This window comes from Natrix helvetica (genome assembly GCF_964273705.1).
Source record: "Natrix helvetica genome assembly, chromosome: 10".
NCBI classification, from domain to species: Eukaryota; Metazoa; Chordata; class Lepidosauria; order Squamata; family Natricidae; genus Natrix; species Natrix helvetica.
The window spans coordinates 12,899,052-12,921,306 of record NC_138561.1 but is presented as its reverse complement, the minus strand read 5'-3'; the positions used below and the strand labels follow the sequence as shown (position 1 = coordinate 12,921,306).

General features: G+C 39.6%; 1 protein-coding gene across 1 annotated transcript in view; it reads left to right on the top strand.

Annotated features, from left to right (window-relative positions):
- The first annotated feature begins 3,599 nt into the window (after positions 1–3,599).
- CMTM4 (CKLF like MARVEL transmembrane domain containing 4) overlaps positions 3,600–22,255 on the top strand; it is a 36,764-nt gene continuing 18,108 nt past the window's right edge. The window contains exons 1-2 of the mRNA XM_081963198.1: positions 3,600–4,036; positions 21,905–22,081. Coding sequence (XP_081819324.1) covers positions 3,851–4,036; positions 21,905–22,081 — 363 coding nt within the window. The 5' untranslated portion in view covers positions 3,600–3,850. The remainder of the gene's footprint in view (positions 4,037–21,904; positions 22,082–22,255) is intronic.

The window sequence follows — 22,255 nt, the reverse complement described above, 5'->3', positions numbered from 1 at the left end:
GATCTTCTTTTGTTGCCCTGCACAGGAAAAGGGAGCTGGAAAGCAGGTTAGTGGGGTGGGGAGGGAATGGGGATTTTGCAGTATCCTTCCCTGCCACGCCCACAAAGCCACGCCCACAGAACCGGTAGTAAAAAAAATTGAATCCCATCACTGACTGGAATGCTTAAAAAAGATCTTTATAAACTGCCTCCCATCTTGTGAATACAATCCCATTTCTCATAAATTTTGCCCCCAGCATGCAGAATGAATAGGTCCATTCATTTTCATTGATGCAAAATAAAACACACACACCAAAAATTTTTTGGCTTGTAATTCGTTTCAGAAACACAAGAAGTTTGATTTTTTGGGGAGTTTCATTTTTGAATTATTTTGCTACCCCTTTTTCCCTTTTAATGTTAGTTTGTATTTTAATGTTTGACAATGAAATCTAATATATTATAAAAAATATAGGAAGCTTTTTTGCAATAATTTTATTAATGATTATATTAAACAAGTAAATATTATTACAAATATAATACAGAAATACATCAAGGAATATAGCTAGGTACATATTAAAAAAGTGCAGAAATCCCCCAAACAAAAATTCTACATCTTTCTTTTTAATTAACTAATTAAGGGTTTGAGGCCTTTTACAATATTGTCTCTAATGTTTTGTCTTGCTTTTTTTTCTTTGAAAGCACTTTAAGTGGTTAACATAATTAAAAGCAGAATCATGGCCATTAAAAGTGAGTAGTGAAATTTCTTCTGCAATTTAATACAAATGGCCTTAACGAAGGTTGAAGGACCAGAGAAAAGAACTAAGGAAGTTCTTTAAATTGTGCCTTTTTTTTTACAATCCCTGTGAAGTGATAGTTTTTTTTTACCTTAGCCTCTCTTTCATCTCAACATCCAGCTGCAAGAGTTATTTTTGTAGTTTTGTTGCAACATTATGATGTATGGATTTTGAAAACTACATTTGAAAGTACCTTGACCTCTAATTAGCTTAATTTATGCCTTTGTTTTTAAAGTGGATATCACTTTCCCCCCCTCAAAATTGCAAAGATGTATAGGCTCTTGATTTGAATTGAGGGAGTTGGAAAATTTGGCTTGCCAAAAATAACTTGGTTTAAAGGAAAAACAAAATTATTTTACCAGCAGCCCATAGCTCTTATATTCTTATCTAAACTTTTGTGGGAGGAAAAAAGGGGAAATATATCTAAGACTAGTACAATGAATGTGACATCTATCATAGTGGTTGACAAGGAGAATAAGTCAGGGGTTTCCAACCTTGGCAACTTTAAGACTTGTGGACTTCAACTCCCAGAATTTCCCAGCATGGCTAGCTGAGGAATTCTGGGAGTTGAAGTCCACAAAACCCCTGGAATAGGTTGTTAAAAAGCAGGGCCACACAATTTGTTGTTACTAGTAGTTCATAACAATTTGAAGTCACAACTGCCAATTTTTTAAAAGCTGATGTAGGGCTTCAAATGCATTGAGTTGTTCCAAGAATATCGGGGTAGTATATACATGCAAATCCAAGCAGTGTGGCCTTTTGCAATTGACAGATGGAAATGTTGTCAATTCCCTGATTTCCTAGATGCCGCCCAAAATGTATTGCTCCCAGTCTGCCCATAACCACTGGCATAATTTATGCCATAATCTTTCAATTTCTATACCCATATCTTGATACTTTTTGATCTCCAATTATTTGTCTTGTGCTCTACTATCCCCTGACATTGCCACACCAATTAACCATACTTCCTTCTTTTCAACCACAATTATATCTGGTATGTTATGAGCCAAGCCCTTTTCAGTTTGTATTTGGAAATCCCACAATATTTTAGCTTGCTCATATTAGGCCATAATGGCACAATTTTGAAACACAGTGTACTTTTTATCTGTTGTTGTTCTTCCAGTAACCCTACAGTGTTACGGTTTTTCTATTTTCTTTCCCTATTAAAGGGGATGATAGATACAAGGAGTTCTCAACTTACAACTATTTATTTAGTGAACATTCAGAGTTACAAAAACAAGTTACAAGAGTTACAGCAGCCCCATCGTCATAGGATCAAAATGGCAAACAGCATGTATTTATGAGGGTTATGAGCTAGTTGCCATCTGCAACCACCTTGGCCGGCTTATGACAAGCCAAGTCCATGGGGGAAGGTGGATTCACTTTAACAACCAAATGATCCATTTCACTTTGCAGTGATTTACTTAATCGTGGCAAAAAGGGAAGCCGGTTCGTTTAGTGACCGTTCAAAGGTTACCACAAAACTGAAAAATGGGACTAATGACCCAAAAATCACATGATTTACATTCAGATGTTTGACAACTGACTCACATTTTATGATGGTTGCAGTGTCCCAGCGGTCACGAGATGCCCTTTTGCGACCTTCTGACAAGCAAAGTCAATGGGGAAGCCAGATTCACTTAACAACCAGGTTACTAACTTAACCAGCTGCAGGGATTAATCAGAATTGTGGCAAGAAACGTCGTAAAATGTGGCAAAATCCACTTAACAATGGAAATGTTGGGCTCAGTTGTCGTAAGTCAAGGACTACCTGTACATTACGGTCAGCGTGACTCTCAGCCTCAACATTGCAAGGCCCTCCACCACAGAGGTATATTACTATTACATCACACTTCTTAGAGGAAATCTGTGCAGTTGGTAAGAGGGATATATAATCATAATGTATGATTAGAATCAATGTCTGATCATATTTGGTCTCGTGGTTAAGGTGCCACACTGAAAGGTTCAACTCCTGCCTTAGCCACGAAAACAGCTGGGTGTCTAGGCAGGGGGTTGGACTAGAAGACCTCCAATATCCCTTCCAACTCTGCTATTGTATTGTAGTGTCTTTGTATTTAAAGGCATACATTTTCCCCATATTTTTTTGTTTTGTTTTTGCTTTTCTATTTTGGGGAATTGCTTATGAAATTCTTACATAATTTGTTCCAATTAAGTATCGTATGGCAATGCTACATGCATGTATATCAGTGGGTCGATCATCACAAGGTGTTCTTTGATTTTTATCCCCTGCTGATTTTCTGCCTCTTTCCTTTTTCATCCGCTGAATTTTGGGGCCGCTGCAATGTAAACTATCACATTAAAAAAGGTGGTTTTTTTATAGGGTTTCCTGCCTAGGCAGGGGGTTGGACTAGAAGACCTCCAAGGCCCCTTCCAAATCTGCTATTGTATTGTATCGTATCGTATCATATTATTGTATTGTATTATATTGTATTGTATTGAAGACAAATTCCTTGGGCGTCCAACCACACTTGGCCAATAAAGAACTCTTTTATGGTCTATAAATTCCAAGAACTGAGAGGCTGGGGATAAAACAATATTAGATTCTACTGAGAAGGTCAGGAGAGGCTGTCTGATTCTGATAGACCCCCCTCAACTCCTACTCAGTGAGATGCTGCTTCCAGGTTTGTGGTCTGGGGTCGTCCCTTCGCCCACCAGGTCGCGCGCCCCTTCCCCTTCGGACCCCCCCCCCCCATCGCACAGCTCTACCTGTTGAACGGCGGCCCTCTCCAGCTCCTTCCGTTCCCCCCTGCCGGGCGGGGGGGAGTCCGGGGGTCGCCCCCTCCCCGCCTCCTTCTCTCCCGGGCCTGCCTCCTTCCCTTCCGCCGCCGAGCGGGAGGAGCAGAGGCGGGGAGGCGGCCGCTGGGCAGGCCGACGGGGCGGGACTAGGACGGGGCCGGAGCTGAGGCCGGGGCGGTCCGCCGCGCTCCGCGGACCGACATGCCGCCGTCGTCGCCGCCGCCACTGCTGCTGCCGCTTGGTGCGCCTTCCCCGCCGTCCTCTTCTTCTTCTTCTTCCTCCTCGTCCTCGGCGTGAAGCGAGGCTCCGTCCCGGCCCGCCATGAGGAGCCCCGAGGACCTGGAGGGCTTCGACGGCGAGGCGTCCAGCACCTCCATGATCTCGGGCGCCAGCAGCCCCTACCAGCCCACCACCGAGCCCGTCAGCCAGCGCCACGGGCTGCGCGGCCTCCGCTGCGACCGCGACTACCTGCGCAGCTACCCCGGCTACCTGAAGATCGCCCAGGTGGTGGGTATGCAGAGAACCCCCCCCCCCTGCCCTGCAAAGGGAGGTCGGCCTCCTGGGGGGTCCCAGATGGGGTTTTTTGGGGGGGGGTCTGCGGGGGGGGGAAGGGGAGGTTTGTCTCCCCTCTTTGGTGGTCTCCCCACGCTTCTCCCTCCCCTTCCCCAAGAAGAACCCCTGGATGGCGACTTCCAGATGTTGCACCAACCTTTTGTGCTCCTGCTCTGTTTACCTTATTTCCTAGGGAACATCTGGAGCCTGCCAGCCCATGGGGGGGGGGGAGAACGGTGTGTGCATGTGTGCGTTTCTGTGTGTTGAGGATGGGGATGATGGGTAGTGGGGTTCAAGGTATGAGGGAGGGGTGCCTGCTTGTGGAAAGACCCCTGGTCTCTTCTCCTTTTCCTTGCTTTCAACTTTGGGTGTTTCACACCCAAGGTTGTGAAATGGCTTTGAAGGCTCCAGATGTTTGATTTACCCCTCTCCTGTTTCAACAGATGGAAAGGTGTGGGGACATCTCAGGACATCCTAAAGAATTAACCCTGATCCTGATGACCAAGAGGGCTGGGCCCTTTCAGTTTGGTGGCATGGGTGTTGCCCTTCATTGTTTGGCAGAGATATATGATCTAACTATGCTTGCTCCCAAAGGGGGAAGAAATTATGGAGCTCGTCCTTCCCCTGTGTTTATACTCCTTATCCTTGTAGCCCCTGGTGTATTTTTTTGAAGCGTGCCTGATAGGGATTGTTTTGCCCAGGGCTGTGGGGAAGTATCATGTTGGATACGACTCTTCTAAATACTCTAAAAAATTAACCCACGTAGAAAATATAATCTGTGTATTTTTACCGAACAGTTTTTGGCATATTTGTGAATATATGTGTTATTTGTCTTTTGGGGGAGTGTATCAGTCTGCAGAGGATAAAGTATGATAATCTATAAAAACTTCTGCTGCAAATCTGCAGAATTACAAGGGTTCTTTTGTTGGTTGTGTCCGAGCCTGTGGAATTGGGATTTGGGGAGAAATTCATATTCCATTTGGAGATCTTTGGAATGGGATAAAAAGGATTATGTACTGTATAGCATATTACTTTTCTTTTTCTGCTCATTCCCTCCTCTCCTTTTTATGAGCAACTGCTTTAAGGTTAGGGGAAGGGAATCTCTGCAAAATTTGTGAGGATACTGGCATTCCTTTTATTTGTCTTCCTGGTGCCTTGGATTTTTTTTTTTCCTTCCAGAAAAAGGAAAACTTCTCCTTTAATCCGTTTTCTTTTCTATGTTCCTCATTCCTGTAATTTCACCAGTATTTCTTTTCAGTTTTGGTTCTGCTTGATTAAGGAGCAGTTTTGCAACAGGTGACATTCTGGAAGGTTATTTATATTTATCCAGTTTTGCAAGGTCATTCTTTATAACTAGGGGAAAAAATGGGAGATAAGATGTCCTCTTTTGTTCTCTTATCTCTTCCCTCAAGGTGTGTTCTAGAAAGTGTGTTTTATTAGTTTTAACAGAGAGGTCTACTCATGCTTTTGTTTCTGTAGCATTGCAATGCTGAAATATGTGGGTCTTTTGGTCTGTGATTGCTTCATTTGGAATGAAAATATGTGTACTTGGAAGTACATAGAAAATGTGGTTTCTACTGTGTTAGCGAAATAGGAACAATTTGTTATCATTTGTCTTTGTCTGTCTCATATTGCTCAAGCGACTCCAAATAAGATATACCCTGTTTCCCCCCAAATAAGACCTCCCCAGATAATAAGCCCAATCAGGCTTCTGAGCTCATGCACTAAAATAAGCCCTCCCCGAAAATATTGAAACATAGCAGCAGCCATGAGGTGACCATGCTCACTGCCTCCTGCACCTTAATAATAAGACCTCCCTGAAAATAAGGCCAAGTGCTTATTTCAGGGGTAAAAAGAAAAGAAGACCCTGTCTTATTTTCAGGGAAACACAGCAAAACTTCTAGCATTTAGAAGTTTTATATCCCATCTGGTCTATAAGATTCCTGAAAACAGTTTTAGACACTTGATGAAAAACGTGCACTATAAAGTTGCTGTCGTATCATAGCAAAATGCAAAAGCAAAGCAGGTTTAAAATTAAGAATGTTTCCAAAACTCCAGTAAAATAAGGAAGTGTTGACTATTTGCCTAAAGCTGTGTTTCTCAATCTTGGCAATTTTAAGGCCTGTGGACTTCGACTCCCAGAATTCCCCAAGCAGCCATGAGAAAAACTGGCCTAAAGGCTTACAAGAGAAAAGCAATTGAACTTTTGGAGGGAATATAATTGTGTATTGAAATAATAGAAATGGCAAATCTAGACAGCATACTAAAAAGCAGAGACATCACCCTGCCAACAAAAATGCCTATAGTCAAGGCTAAGGTTTTCCCAGTTGCAATGTATGGCTAAGGTTTTTCCAGTTGCAATGTATGGCTGTGAAAGTTGGATCATAAAAAAGGTGGAAGGAAGAATTGAGGCCTTTGAACTATGGTGCTGGAGAAGACTCCTTCAAGTCCCTTGGACAACAAGGAGATCAACCCGGTCAGTCCTAGAGGAAATCCACCCTGACTGCTCTTTAGAAAGACAGATCCTGGAGATGAAACTCAAATACTTTGACCACCTGATGAGAAGGAAGGATTCACTGGAGAAGAGCCTAATGCTGGGAAAGATGGAGGTCAAAAGAAGGAGAGGACGACAGAATGAGATGGCTAGATGGAGTCAGTGAAGCAGTAGGTGTGAACTTGTATGGACTCCAGATGATGATAGAGGACAGGAAGGCCTGGAGGAATGTTATCCATGGGGTTGCGATGGGTCGGACATGACTTCGCAACTAACAACATTGAAAAGTCTTGTTCTGTAGACCAATATATCTGGCCTTGAAATTTAAGGAAGAGTGGCTTCCAGCAATTTTATAATGGACATTCAGTAAATTCATATAGGGAAGGCTTTCAGTTTCTCTTTTCCCAAACAATTGCGAAAGCAAAAGGCAAAATAAGCTGGCAGTTTAGATCAGTGTTTCTCAAACTTGGCGACTTTAAGTCCTGTGGACTTCAACTCCCAGAATTCCCCAGCCAGCTATGCTGGCTGGGGGATTCTGGGAGTTGAAGTCCACAGGACTTAAAGTCGCCAAGTTTGAGAAACACTGGTTTAGATGGTGGAGAGCGGGAGGTGTTGAACCTGGTTATCTTCCAAATAATATATAAGGACAGTCATTGATTTACAACAGTTTGTTTAGTGACTGTTCGAAGTTACAATGGCACTGAAAAAAGTGACTTACGACTGTTTTTCACACTTACGACCGTTGCACTATCCGTGTGATCAACTTTAAAATTCAAATGCATGTATTTATGATGGTTGCAGGGTCCTGGGATGATGTGACCACTTTTTGCGATCTTCTGACAAGCAAAGTCAATGCGGAAGCCAGATTCCCATAACAACCATGGTACTAACTTAATAACCATGGTGATTTACTTAACAACTGTGGCAAGATAGGTTGTAAAATGGGATAACATTAGCAAGTGTCTTGGTTAGCACCAGAAATTTTGGGTTCGACTTTCAAGGACTACCTGTAGGTCAGTGAGAACAGCAGCAGTAGGTTTGCCAAGCCACAAAGGGATTTATTATAGGTTAGATTTGACAGTTTAAGGTGTGGCCACAGAAATAGCTACCATCATAGAGAAGTTTCTGATATGATACTGCACGTTGAATGTATTGTAATCTTCTTGTTGTTTTTTTCCTGCCTTGGCTGCTAGTTTGTTGATATCTTAATAGCTTTAATTTTTCACCTGAGATTTGTATCTCAATAGCTTTGACATATACCCCCATCATACATCTATTGTGCATGTCCAAATGGGGAAAGGAAAAGGGTTGTGTCTGTGGCTTAGGTGCCCTTGTTCTTACCTCTGCATTTGAACAGAACAGTGCTGATGTCTTAAGTGCTTTAAATGGCATTTCAAGGACACAGATATACATCTCGGGGATACAAAATGTTGCTTTACTATAATTGACCTGTTATTTAGCATTGTGTGCATAAACACTTGTGACCTGGGCTTACACATTGTTCCTCTCTTCTTTTGTACTCCATGGCTGGAATATTAGAATGGCACCAGCAAATCATAGTGCGCTGTTTCTACTCAGTGTGCACAAATGAGAGTTTGCTGCCTTAAGACAAACTTTTTACCGTTAATCTAAACATTTCCGGCAGCATTTTTTTTTTTAAATTAACAAGACTGCAAACTTGATGTCCCCATTCGCTTGTGTCAGGGTTTCCTAAATGTAGAATATGCATATTTTATGCATTTAACTAGAGAACTTTTAAGGCTGCATTTTCCATGGGCAGCTTTATGAACTTGGAAAAAAATTCTGGGTGATCAGTGAAATTTGTCCAGCCTGAGAAAAGCACCTAGTATGATTATATACAGGAAGGAACTAAGACTCTCTAGTCATTCCTTTCTGTTTCTGTTCCAAAAATGCAACAAAATCTTGTCAGTGGAAAATAGCTCATACCACATTGGCTACTGGAACTAGATTTTTGTTGTGTTTTAAGAAGAAAGCATTTGTTAATTAATGTGTATTGTGTGGCTTTCAAGTAAATATGTCAGTCTGATACATGTAGTTCTGTTTTCATTGGAATTCACTGATCACAAGATAATAAAAATCCACATTTCGGCATTTCTTGGGCCCCTGATTTATTGGTTTGAACATTTTAAAAAATGCTAACTTTACAGTCACTTCAAAACAATTTGAGGTTTATTATCTGATTGGAAGTTCGATCATGTACAACTGTAATCTGATGTTTAAAATGGGTCTGGGCCTGGATTGGCCATTGAGCTTTTAAAGTGTTTTCTCTGTATTTTGTCTAAACTCAATACCCATTATACAAAAAAAAACATCAAGCAAAATGCAAGATAAACACAATTCAAAATTACTGTTTATGTATTACTGTACTTTAAAGTCACATTTATTGGGCTGTTATTATAAGATCAAAATGGAAGCACAACTATTTTCAGTAATTAAATTTCATGAGCAAATAAAACAAGAGACAATTGTTATACTAATTGTCTTTTATGTCACCAGGATAAAGAGTTGGGAAGCTATAAAATGCAGGCTCTGTGGCTGCTTTTTAAAAATAGCATTTTGGAGCTCCTCATGTTTTGCAATTAAATACACGGCAACAAATGTATTTATTGTCTTAATGCTCAAGTTAGCCTATCTAAGCTAAATTGCACCTTTTCGTTGAATTAGTTACAGGACTTCAATTCTGTACAGTAAATTTGGTATTAAAATTTTTCAGGGACAAAAAAAAAGGTTGCTACTTACAACAAGACACAGTAAGATATAAGAAATAGACATAGATATTTATTTTAGTTATAGTTGATTACTTCAGAGTTTGGAGAAAGATCATGATTTCTACATAACTTTCTGTTCTCCATTTGTAGTTTTCTGCATAATTGCAAATAGCAATTTTATCTCCCATTTGTTCAATTTGGTGTAACTTGGGCTCTTTTGGAAAATATTTACTTGGGGCCCCCACCCCTCTGTGACTGTATGGTGGTACAATGTATAGATGGTGGAATTGCACTTCAGGGTGCTCGGTGACACTTTATTGGCAGGCAATTTAAACACAGTGTGGGAAGCTTTGGCGCTTTAGGGAATGTGCAATGTTTTTTAAAAATTCAGACAGTGGAAAATTTGTTCTTTTGGGGCATAATTTGAAACACATTTGTGTGGCTTTGTTTCAACCAAGGGTGGAAGGTAATTTTTTTGAATTGCTCTATAAAAAAATCTTTGAGGCCTTTGAACAATGCTGCTGGAGAAGACTCTCGCGAGTCCCTTGGACTGCAAGGCGATCAAACCGGTCAGTCCTAGAAGTGATCAACCCTGACCGCTCTTTAGAAAGCCAGATCCTGAAGCGGAAACTCAAATACTTTGGCCACCTAATGAGAAGGAAAGACTCACTGGAGAAGAGCCTAATGCTGGGAACGATTGAGGGCAAAAGAAGAAGGGGACGAGAGAGAAGGAGGTGGCTGGGTGGAGTCACTGAAACAGTCGGCATGAGCTTTAAAGGACTCCAGAGGATAGTAGAGGACAGGAAGGCCCGGAGGAGCGTTGTCCATGGGGTCATGATGGGTCGGACACGACTTCACAACTAACGACAACAACAACATAAAAAAACCTTGAAGTATCCTGGTTCTGGCGGAATTACAGCCAGAGTAGTTCAGGCCCTTGGTATCATTCTCTTACTGTTAAGTTCCTTAAAGCCAGTTATATTCTATGGATGTTGGTGGTAGAAGCCTGTTTTGAACAGATTATTTGGTAGAAAAATATAAGGTAGTCTTGGACATATTGCCCCATTGGAGCCCAAAATGTCCATGACTAAACAAGACAGTTGTTAAGTGAGTTTTGTCCCGTTTTACAACCTTTCTTGCCACAAGTTGTTTAAGTGAATGATTCAATTTGTTAAGTTTCTAATACAGTTGTTAAGTGGATCTAGATTCCCCATTGACTCTGCTTGTCAGAAGGTCGCTAACCCCGGGACACTCCAACCGTCATAAACACATGCCAGTTGCCAAGCATCCAAATTTTGATCATGTGACCGTGAGGATGTTGCAATGTTTGTAAGAGTGCAAAATGGTCACAAATCACTTTTTTTCAGTGCTGTTGTAACTCCAAATCATTCCTAAATGAATGGCATATATATATATATATACAGTATATATACAGTATATATCGAAGAGTACCTATATTGTCAGTAATGAACATACTGAAGTGATTTCAGAGGTGGTATTCAGCAGGTTCTGACCAGTTCTAGAGAACCGGTAGCAGAAATTTTGAGTAGTTCGGAGAACCGGTAAATATCACCTCTGACTGGCTCCGCCCCCATCTGTTCTCTGCCTCTTGAGTCCCAGTTGATCGGGAGGAAATGGAGATTTTGCAGTATCCTTCCCCTGCCACGCCCACCAAGCCACACCACGCCCACCAAGCCACAGAACTGGTAGTAAAAATTTTTGAATCCCACCACTAAGTGATTTGCCAGATAATTTTTCTTTCTTTGCCGTGTGTGTGTGTGTGTGTGTGTGTGTGTGTGTGAGAGAGAGAGAGAGAGAGAGAGAGAGAGAGACAGAGACAGAGAGAGACAGAGACAGAGAGAGAGACAGAGAGAGAGAGACAGGCAGGCAGGCAGGCAGACAGACAGACAGGCAAGGTCATCATTGCCTTTGCTGGCAAGGTATTCTGTTTGTCATTATAATTTTGCCATCTTTTTACCACAAATAAGTAGAACCATCTTCCTTGGTTTGATTATGAAGAATGCATTCTATAAACTTAAAAAGTAATTCTTCTTAACAAGAACCATGGAATGGCACATACTCTACTGTCCACTCTGGGAGTCCAAGTTTCTTATCTATTGTATTCAGAAAATCTTTATTGAAGCCTCTGGTTGAAGGAATAGACAAGAAGTGTATTCTCTTTATATGAGTATGACCTCTCCCTGCCTCTTTTTCAGGGCATCAGTGCTGTCTGCAATTTCCAATATGATTGATTTAGTATTAGAATAAGTGAAAGAGTTAACAAGAACAGCTGGATGTTTTCTCTGTAGGAACGATGTCCTTTATAATATGTTGCTTCTGCATGTTTTCCTCATAATTGGTGCTTATCTAGTTTGGGGGAAGAGGAACTTGTGTCCACCAGATGTTTTCAACTGCAGCCCTTGTAAGATTATGGAAATTGTAATCCAAAATATTTGGAGAGCCCAAAGTAGCCGACTCCCATTCTTAGAAATCAGACAACTGTGCACAAAGTGTGTGCGAATTCTGTGTCATTGTAAGAATTCCTCTGAGCACATTTACTGTGTCTAGAAGATTGTATTGGAAATTTTAAGACCCCCCCCTACTTAACCCATTTTAGAAAACTGTTACGGCAGAAACCACATTTTTAGAGCAGTAATTGTCACATGCAGTGCTTTAAAACTATGTCTATAAAAATATTTTCCTCCCCAGATACTTGCATTTACCCTAAGGGTTGTACAGAAGCATTTTGAAGTGAGGCAGTTGTAGACTTAGGTGGAGGAGGGATCCTCAGAAAGATTTAAATGACTGACCAAGCTCCTAAAACGCATGATTTTGTCTGTTTTCTTTTTAGCATGTTTTGATATTGCTAACTATTCTGTTTAATCTAAAGTTCGTTTTATTTTTGAGAATTTCTTTTATTCTATGACGTTTTGGACTGTTGGCTACTTAAAGCCTTCAGAAATGGACAACATGCATACCAATAAGGCTATAAAAGCAGGAGACTTTGTGGTTAAGCCAGATGGATGACGTTGGGCCTTCCTTCCTTCCTTCCTTCCTTCCTTCCTTCCTTCCTTCCTTCCTTCCTTCCTTCCTTCCTTCCTTCCTTCCTGTTGGCTACTTAATGCCTTCAGGAATGGACAACATTCATACTAATAAGGCTATAAAAGCAGGAGACTTTGTGGCTAAGCCAGTTTGGTGACTTTGGGTCGGTCCTTCCTTCCTTCCTTCCTTCCTTCCTTCCTTCCTTCCTTCCTTCCTTCCTTCCTTCCTTCCTCACACACCATTTTAAAGGTGAAAAACAATGTCTTGCATCAAAGCATGCTTGTGTACTACAGTCTTTTGAAATATATATTTGTTACATGTGTTTAATGATTGCTCATGGTTACATTTTTTTTCCCCAAGCATTGTTACATTTATTATATTTTGCCTTTCCTGTTTGGATTTTTTGAACTTTTGAGAATAAGCTCCCTTCACGGGTTTGAGCTAGTCGGTGTATACATTTTTTTGTAAATAAAAAATATGTAAAGGTGGCTTAGCATAGCATGGATATCTGAAATTCTTTAAGGGATTGTAGAAGTCTTAGTTGAAACCGTTGAATAACTGAGGCAAGAAATGGCAAAATATTAATGCTACTTTTCAATAGCTGGTTTTGCCTCTCCACCCACCTTTGCATACATTCTGTTTACCCAGTGTGGTTCATCTGGTCCCTGTATTTGTACAGTAATGTAAGACAGTCACCTTCTTTTCTCATTTGCTTTTTTAGTTCAACTCAACAGTTGGTAAGGATAAAAAAGTTGATTATCGGGTTGATTATTTAAAAGATGAATCACACTGGTGTTTAAAAAGTTGCTATGGCTGTCTGTTTGTCACTGAGCTAGAGAGGGTGTGGATTTTGATGTCCAACCTACCTAAAATGCTTAGAATTTAGTTATTTATTATCCATGGGAACTGAGTATGGTTCTAGAGTTTCTCTGATTAAATTATTATTCAACCAAGTTTGCCCTTCTAGAATTCTTTGCGGTGAAAGGACACATTCCTTCTTTGGGATATCTAGGGAGATTCTCTGTCATCCAGGTGATGGATGCCCCAAAGGTGCTTTTTCGGGAGTCAACAGCCCTTTCTTGTTTTTTCTCTGAAGACGTTTCGCTTCTTATCGAAGAAGCTTCTTCAGCATCTTCAAACGTCTTGGAACAGTTCTTGTGTTTCTGGTATAGGGTACTTTTTTTGTGTAAAGTGAAAACTCTTTTAGCCACAGACTTCATAATATGGAGGAGCCTTGTATTAGGATGAGACAGAGGAAGGTTGCTTTTGAAAACCTTGTTTGATGGCTGTTTATTTTATAATAAAACTCCTGAAATGATTGGCTATACTGTGGAGTAATACAGGATTATCTTCCCAAGAGGTGAGATAGAGAATTTTTTTTATAAATTAAAAAAAAAGGTGTACGTTTTGAGGCTTACCAATATTCAGAGAATGCTGTGATGTGAAAGCTACAGAAAAGAAAAATAACTAGAATTAGTAACAAGATAAACATAGGTCATAAAAAGAATTGTAAATATTTCTTTGCTATGTCCTAAACTATTTATTTGGCAGGAAGAGAATGTTCAAACCACTTTGTATGTCCTTAAGAGTTTATCTGCCACAGACAGACGCCCAGAGAAATTAAAGTTATTATTCATTTCTGCACAATCTTTTTGTAGCCTTTGTTGCATCTCCTGTAAATTCCACTGCTAAAATTTCTTTTACCTTTCTCAGAGTAGGTATACCTGAAATTTTAAGTGTTCTGCCCTGAATAGTCTTCACATTAGGAATAGCCAACACTCCAGAAGATAGGCTAAAGATACAGAAGGATCTTGACAAACTTGAACATTGGGCACTATCTAATAAAATGAAATTCAATGGTGAAAAGAGTAAAAGGTTCTACATTTAGGCAACAAAAATGAAATGTACAGGTACAGTATAGGTGATACCTTGCTCAACAGTAGTAACTGTAAAAGGGATCTTGGAGTCCTAGTGGACAACCATTTAAATATGAGCCAGCCGTGTACAGCAGCTGCCAAAAAAGCCAACACAGTTCTAGACTGCATCAACAGAGGGATAGAATCAAGATCACGTGAAGTGTTAATACCACTTTATAATGCCTTGGTAAGGCCACACTTGGAATACTGCATTCAGTTTTGGTCAACACGATGTAGAAAAGATGTGGAGACTAGAAAGAGTGCAGAGAAGAGCAACAAAGATGATTAGGGGATTGGAGGCTAAAACATATGAAGAACGGTTGCAGGAATTGGGTATGTCTAGTTTAATAGAAACAGAAAGCAGAGGAGAGGAGAGCAGTGGAAATCCGTGGGCCGGTCCTTGGGACAGAAGAGCCACCGCTGCTAGCAAGGCCTCACCCTAGCTCTGGGGATAAAAGGCAGGGAGTGGAGATGAATAGATGTGGAAGACAACTATTCATCTCTTTGCCGGACGGATTCGTTAGCCTGCGGTGAGAGAGAAACTTATTGCTGGGGCTGCCAGCATTCCTAATAAAGGAATCTTTGAGTTCACTTCAGAGGGTTTGTCGTGTTTAGGGAGCTGGATCAGAACAGCTGGCATCCCAAAAAGCAAAATTAAAGCTTGTTTTGCTTAACAACCCTATAATTTGCTGAACTATCGTGACAAAAAAAAGTTTGCAAAATTAAGCCCAGTCACCTGTTAGCTTGCTTAATGGTTGCATCATTTAGCAATGGACGTTTCAGTCCCAATTGTGATCATACATTGAGGACTCTTTTATTGGCATAATTGTGCTTTTGTTTTGTGGCTTTCTGACAGTGGACTATTCCCAGTAAGAGAAAACAAAAGAATGAAAGAGAGATAAAAGATGAGAGGATAACTAAAATATGCTGGTGTTATCTGGCTCGATTGTGAGATTTCTGTAAATAAAGTACATGCTAAAAAAAACTTTCTGGAAAGAGTCTTTTATATGCAATTTGGCAAGTTTCAATGCTCTTTTCTTTCTCATTTCCTAACTGAGCTTCTATATTTAACTTTTTTTTTTCTTTAATGGGCCTCTCCCGTCTTTTGCTGTCACTCTTCTCTTCTTGCCGCACAATCATTTTTCTATCCTATTTAATTGCCCTTAATTTCTTTGTTCTTAATTGATGCTGTGTAGTCAACAGCTGAGCTTGGTAGAAGTTGTAATTATTTATTGCTTTTGACTTTTGAGATGCGATGCTTCCATAGATTGGTAGCTATGTAATTACGAACTCTCGAATCTTCAAATTATGACACATTGTCCTATAATCCCCTCAGGACATGTTTACAACTAAGCAGAATTAATTACTCTGAGAAACCTCTGAGGGAAAAATTGCCCTTGATTTCACTGTTTTGCAGCAGTGTGACAAAGAGAGAAAGATAAATGTGTATTCCTCAAAAGTCAGAATACTTTGCTAAAAAGAAAAATCAAATAGTACAATAAAAGTTTAAAGAAGAGTTTAAAGGCAAAACCAATGATAGATGTACCATGTTTCCCCCAAAATAAGACATGGTCTTATTTTATTTTGACCACCAAAATAAGTGCTTGGCTTTATTTTGGAGGAGGTCTTATTATTGTTGAGATTCAGGAGGTGGCGAGCGTGGTCACCTCATGGCTGCTGCTGTGTTGCAATATTTTTGGGGAGGGCTTATTTTAGCGCATGCGCTCAAAAGCCCGATTGAGCTTATTATCCGGGAAGGTCTTATTTTCTGGGAAACAGGATAACAATTCACGATTTACGTAAGTCATCCAACTCGGTTAAAAATAAGAAAATCATGGCTTTTCTCAAATAGATTCAAGCGGTTTTATTTTCCACCAAGTCTTGGGACAAAATTGGATGGATTCCATGATGATTTTGGATAGAAATTTTATTGTATTTAGTTGTTTATTTTGATTATATTCTTTTGTTCTATTGTTTACCTCCAGTGTCTGCTGGGAATGGAGTAATGATAGATAGACATTCTGTAAAATAAATATTTTTCTCACACCTTTTTCCTTATTTAAATAAGATTTTTGAACCTAGGAGAGTGCCAAGTCTCTAATTCCTCTATAGCCTTTTTAGAAGAGAATGGTATACAGTATTGTACCGTACATTATTGAAAAGCACATGTGAGATATAATGCATTGTTTATGATTGTAAGCTGCCCAGAGTGAGTTTGTGGTAAGATGGCCAATAAATTTTTATAAATAAACAAATATAAATAAATACACAAAACGCATTTCATTTGAACTTCTGTCATACTTAACGAATATACAAGGATAATATTAAAATTTGTTTTTTAGCAAACAATTCTTCTAATTTTATGAAATGTCTATCCTGGCCTATGTTTATATTTTTGGGGGGAGGGAATTAATATGTGCTTTTTAAACGATGAAACGTTTTAACGAAGCATGAAATCTGTCCAATATTTGTGTTGGAAGAATGCTATATTCTTAGTGTTGTGGCTAGCAGTTTTATTTTTTTATATATTCCTATTTTTCCACTACGTCTAGACTGTTTTGTCCTTTAAAGATGGCATCCAAGAGAGATATCAGATTGAAAAGTTGAAATTCCTGATATTGTGCATATTTTTTTTTATTTGATTTGGTAACATTCTTTTTGTAGTGGATTCCTTTTAGGTTAAACTGTCATCCTGATTAGTCCTTTATTAAAATTCTTGCATTCTGGTAATTGAATAACAGATAGACACTTTTAACAAATCTTAAATGAACACTGTTTGAAGTGAAAACTGTTACTTTAAAATGAGACTTGCTTTTTCTTTATTCTAATTAAATGGATATTAAGCTAAAACTTCTTCTTTTTGTGCCATATCTGTCACCTGAAGTTGGCAATCACGTTGGCAATTCTATTTTTGTCAACAGCCGCATGAAAAAGTGCTGCTGAGTTTTGCCCAAACCAGTCCATTAGATTTTGAAGCCATGATGTTCTTCTTCTGTCTAGACCTCATTTGCCTTCAATCTTTCCCTGGAGGATTAAGTGAAGGATGCCGTATTTTTCTGGGTGTCGCATCACATGTCCAAAATATTCTAACTTTCGCTTTTTAATGGCATTGATGATTTCCCTTGGCTTCCCCAGGCAGCTTATCACCTCATCATTTCTGATTTTGTCCACCCAGCTTATACGTAACAGCCGCCTGTAAATCCACATTTCAAATGTTTCTAGATTTTTCAAGTGGTTTTCCGTCAGAGACCCATTCTCTGCTCCATAGAGCAGGATAGAAAAGATATAACATCCGACAAACCTGATTTTTAGACTTAGGTTACGTCGTGACTACCAGAATACCTTTTTCATTAGCTAAAACACAACTTAAAAATTACTATTTATTAGAGATGTATCAACACAAATCAAATCTTTTTTATGGCTTTTAGGAACACTACAAGAAAAACACACAAACCTGTATTTATTAACAAAACTATAAAGGAGACGTGTAATGCAATAAAATTACATAAAATGTTAATGTAGAAGCAATAATACAGATGACACAGGCAGTTTTAGGCAGTTGGACTAGAAGATCTCCAAGTTCCCTTCCAATGCTGTTACTCTGTTCTGTTTCTTCCAACTCTGTTATTCTGTAATTTTATTCTCCTAAGAACATTGTGAGGTAGGTTGGGCTTGTCCCCATGGCACCCAGTGAGTTTCTGTGACAGTTGGTGGACTTGGTCATAAGTCTCCTTGGTCATAGTCCAGCACCATAATCATTAACCACACCAGTGTATGACTTAGTGAGCTTCCTATTCCCCTTCTGAGTTGTTGCAAGGAGGTGCTTGTTGTGTTTGGACTGGGAACACACAACCTAACCACATCCTCCAGATGTTTCTAATAGAACCATCACCATTTCTTGCCACTGCTGTCAAAGTTGGCGGGAATTGAAGTTCAGAATACTTAGAAGGTTCCAGTTCTGTTTCAATGTCTCTGAGCACAGCCAGACCAACCCACCAATTCTTGAGCTGGCAGTAAAGTTTTCTAGCGTTACATAACACCACAAGGCTGGTGAATATCCCGAAAGTTTCAGAATTGGGCCTTCTGGAATGTGATTGGTGTGATCCCCTGGCTTTGTTTCCTAATCATGGTGGTTGAGAAAAATAACTCTCAGTCCCTTTCTTTGACCTGATCTGGATAGAGTGGGATGAGAGGTGAATATTGACAGACCTATCCCTTAGAGACAGGTAGGCTGTTGAGGGTTATTGGTCCACGGGAGGGTTATTGGTCCATGATGTATCTACCCAACTAAGCCAAAGACAACGTGAAGAAAGTGGGAAGTGACAACTCTTTATCTAATAAGCTTCTAGTTCTGCAGATCAAACACCTGGTAGGTTAGGGAGTTGAGGCCCATTTTGTGCTAGCCAAGTTAAATCAGATTAACACCTCTAAACCTGAGTACAAAAGAGATATTTGATGTTGATATATTTAAAAGGTAAAGGTAATGATTTCTGCTGTCCAGTTGTGTGTCTGACTCTAGGGGGCAGTGCTAGTCTCTGTTTTTTAGCTGAGGGAGCCAGCGTTGTCCGAAGACTTTTATGTGGTCATGTGGCCGGCATGACTGTATACCAAGACATTACGGAATGCTGTTACCTTCCCACCAAAGTGGTACCTATTTATCTACTCTCCTTTGCATGCTTTAGAACTGCTAAGTGGGCAGCAGCGGAGGCAAGAACGGGAGCTCCCTCTGGCTGTCGACTGCCAACCTTCCAGTCAAAAAGCTCAGCATCTGACCTTCTAGGTTTGGGGTACTCCAAAGGCCATTTTCTCCATCCCTCTATTAGGATGTATTATCAGCTTTAGCATATTACAAGATAAAGTAACTCCTGTTAAAAGTTTTTGCCCCAAGATCCTGAATATTCTTAAGTAGGGGGTGGAAATTACATTATCTGGTGGTTTTTCACAATCATAAGTAATTATGTCATTGAACCACACACAATAAGTCTTTTATGGGCCCCTTCAGATAAACAGGAAGATTTTTTTTAAAAAAGCTATCAGGATGGAAGATTTTTTTTATTTTAAAAAAGTGATTTTATTGCCCAATTTAACAGCCGATAAAATGCAGCCAGCTAAGTAGAGAAAATGTAATGGTAGCATTTTTTTTTTCCTTATGAAAACTTCTGCTGAGGTTAAATTTAAACTTCAGTGCATTCTCTTCATTTTTCTCAGATGTTTACAGTAATACTTAGTGAAGATGATTTGCCAAAGTGAATCTGGTTCTGCCTCAATTCATTTTCTTTCTTTCTTGTTTTGGTGCTGGGCGGGGCCAATCCCAAACCGGCAACAAAAAATACCTGTGTCCTTTACAACGGGACAAAATATTTGGGAGAAGCTCTTTTTGGCTGCTGTTCTTTGATCCTGCACAGTTGTAAAAGAACTCATTGGCTCTTGAAGAGCTAAAACAGTTTGGGGGAAATTTGTAACCAATGCCACATTTTTTTGGGGGGGGGGGTTACCACAGTTTCATTTGCAACATACCTGGGGATGTTACAGAAATCGGTCCCTTTCTTTGCATGACACAGCTGCCTTGAGAATTAGCCTGCAGGAAAATTCTGACTTGTGCTGAAATGGATAAATTGTTGTGGGAATTGAAGAATAAAGACGAATATTACAGAATATTATAAGATCTGGGACAACTTTTATCGATGGTTGGAACAAAAAAGGAAAGACCCAAACTAAACAATGACTAAGATTGATAGAATGAAGATTAGAATTATGTATGAAACTATAACGATGAAAATGTATAAGACAAAAAACAAAGCAACATGGTTGGAATTATGATATTTTTATATTTGTAAACACTGAATAGACCAAATGCAAATAAGCATGGTGGTTATAATGTGTAACTTTATATCTTCGTATGTATGGCAAAGACTTTGCCAGGACGGCTACACTGTATCCAATGTTTTAATTTGTGTTCAATTAAAAACTTTATTAAAAAAGAGAATTAGTATGAACAAGGTAAAATTGGATAGAAGTTAGATTGGTGTCAATGTTGCTGGCCTTTGGAAAGTCCCTGAAAATATGACGGTATCATTTTTTACATTGGAAGATTATTTGAGTCAGAAAATGTCCAGTGGTTCTTGGCTGTGAGTTGGTGAATTCATGCAAAGTTTTGCTTCCTACAAGCAGCATGAAAGCAAACGAGGTTATATAGGTTTGGAAACAAGAATGGAAAACTTTTTAGTGACTGGGATTTGAATCAAACTGTGATTTGTCCCTCTTTTGGGGAAATGCAGGTGGAATCCGGAAGAGGTGTGAAGAAACACCAATTCATACCCTGTTACTATAAACCCACCTTTTCAGAGTTTCGTTGTATTAGCCATTCATGTTCATTTTGGTGGTTTTTAGAGGAAGTACATTTATTAATATTATACTAGAGAACCGTGATGACAAAAGGTTTAGGGATGACTCAGAAGGATTTTCCATTATCCTTTTAGTATGAAAATCAGATTATAACTTATTTTTGCAGCCAAGTGAGGAAGGCTGCCCCATCCATCTTTTAAATCAGAGAGAATACTGAGGAGCTTCCAAACTTGAGGGAACTCTTCCTCCATAAGTTTAATAATAATAATAGTAATAGTAATAGTAATAATAATAATAATAATAATAATAATAATAATAATAATAATAATAATAATAATAATGCTTAGGACTCAAGCTGTTGAGCTACCAACCAGCCCCAAAGGTTGTGAATCTCACCAAAGATTAACCACATAATAATACTAATAAAAATAGAAGCAATGGATAAATACAGAGTCACAAAAAGGAGATTATGATTCTACATCCTCCTTAAATTTCATAAATGATTTCATTGAGGGACGCATCAGGGTTGTGTTTGACCTTGGGGGGCTGAGGTGGGTGTGGCCAGGGTGGGCGTGGCCAGCTTGATGTCAGTCATCGGGGTGCCTGTGGCGGCCCAAGTACTCTGCCAGCACAAATGGGCTCGTGAACTCCGTTTTTGGCTGGGACAGCCTCCTGCAACCTCCACATGGCCCTCCCGAGCTCTGTTTTCGCTGGCAGAAGCACCGCGGACCAGTCCTTTGCTGTTTCCAGGGCAGCCCCGCGGGCCAGTTCTAAGCACCTCGCGTGCCGGATCCAGCCCCCGGTCCTTGAGTTTGACGCTCCTGGTGTATGGGAACTCCTGTAAGAAAACACATTTCACTAATATAATTATTGGTTCAGGTTCTTTGGATTGATTTATATTTGGAAGCATTTCATAGCTCCCCAGTAGTGGCTTTTAATAGATCCCCAATACATACAATCATTTATCAAGTAAATTCTAGATGAATGCGTCTCGGATTGCCGTACTGAAGAAACAAACTAGCTTTGGTGTAACTTGTGTTGAATTCTTTATATCAGGGGTTTCCAAAGTTGGCAATTTTAAGATTTGTGGATTTCAACTCCCAGAATTCCCCAGCCAGCCCTGGGGTGGGGAGTTGAAGTTGGCAAGTCTTAAAGTTGCCATATTTGGTTTATATCATGAATTTTACTGGGTGCAGCACATTGTTAAGTATCCACTTCCCGATGACTGCTTTAGGATTATTGGTGACTGTATATTCAGAATATTACAATAACTGTTTTCCTGTTTTTCATGTCTTAGGTTTTGGCTTTGATTTCCTTCATCTGCATAGAGACCATCAACCAATGTTCTCCTTGTGAAGGAATTTACTTTTTTGAATTTGTCAGCTGTAGCGCATTGGTAGTGACTGGAGTTCTATTGCTTATGTTCAGCCTAAATCTCCACTCAAGAATACTACAGATCAACTGGGACACTACAGTAAGTTCTCATCCCAACCTTTACAAAAATAACCAAATGAACATATGATGTTTAGATTTTAAGCTCTGATTGCTTCAGTGTAGGAACTTTAGATCTTATGAGATCTGCTCATAATATGCTAGAGACTGCACATTTTTATTGACTGGTAAGCCAGTAAAAAGAATGCGGTGGCTA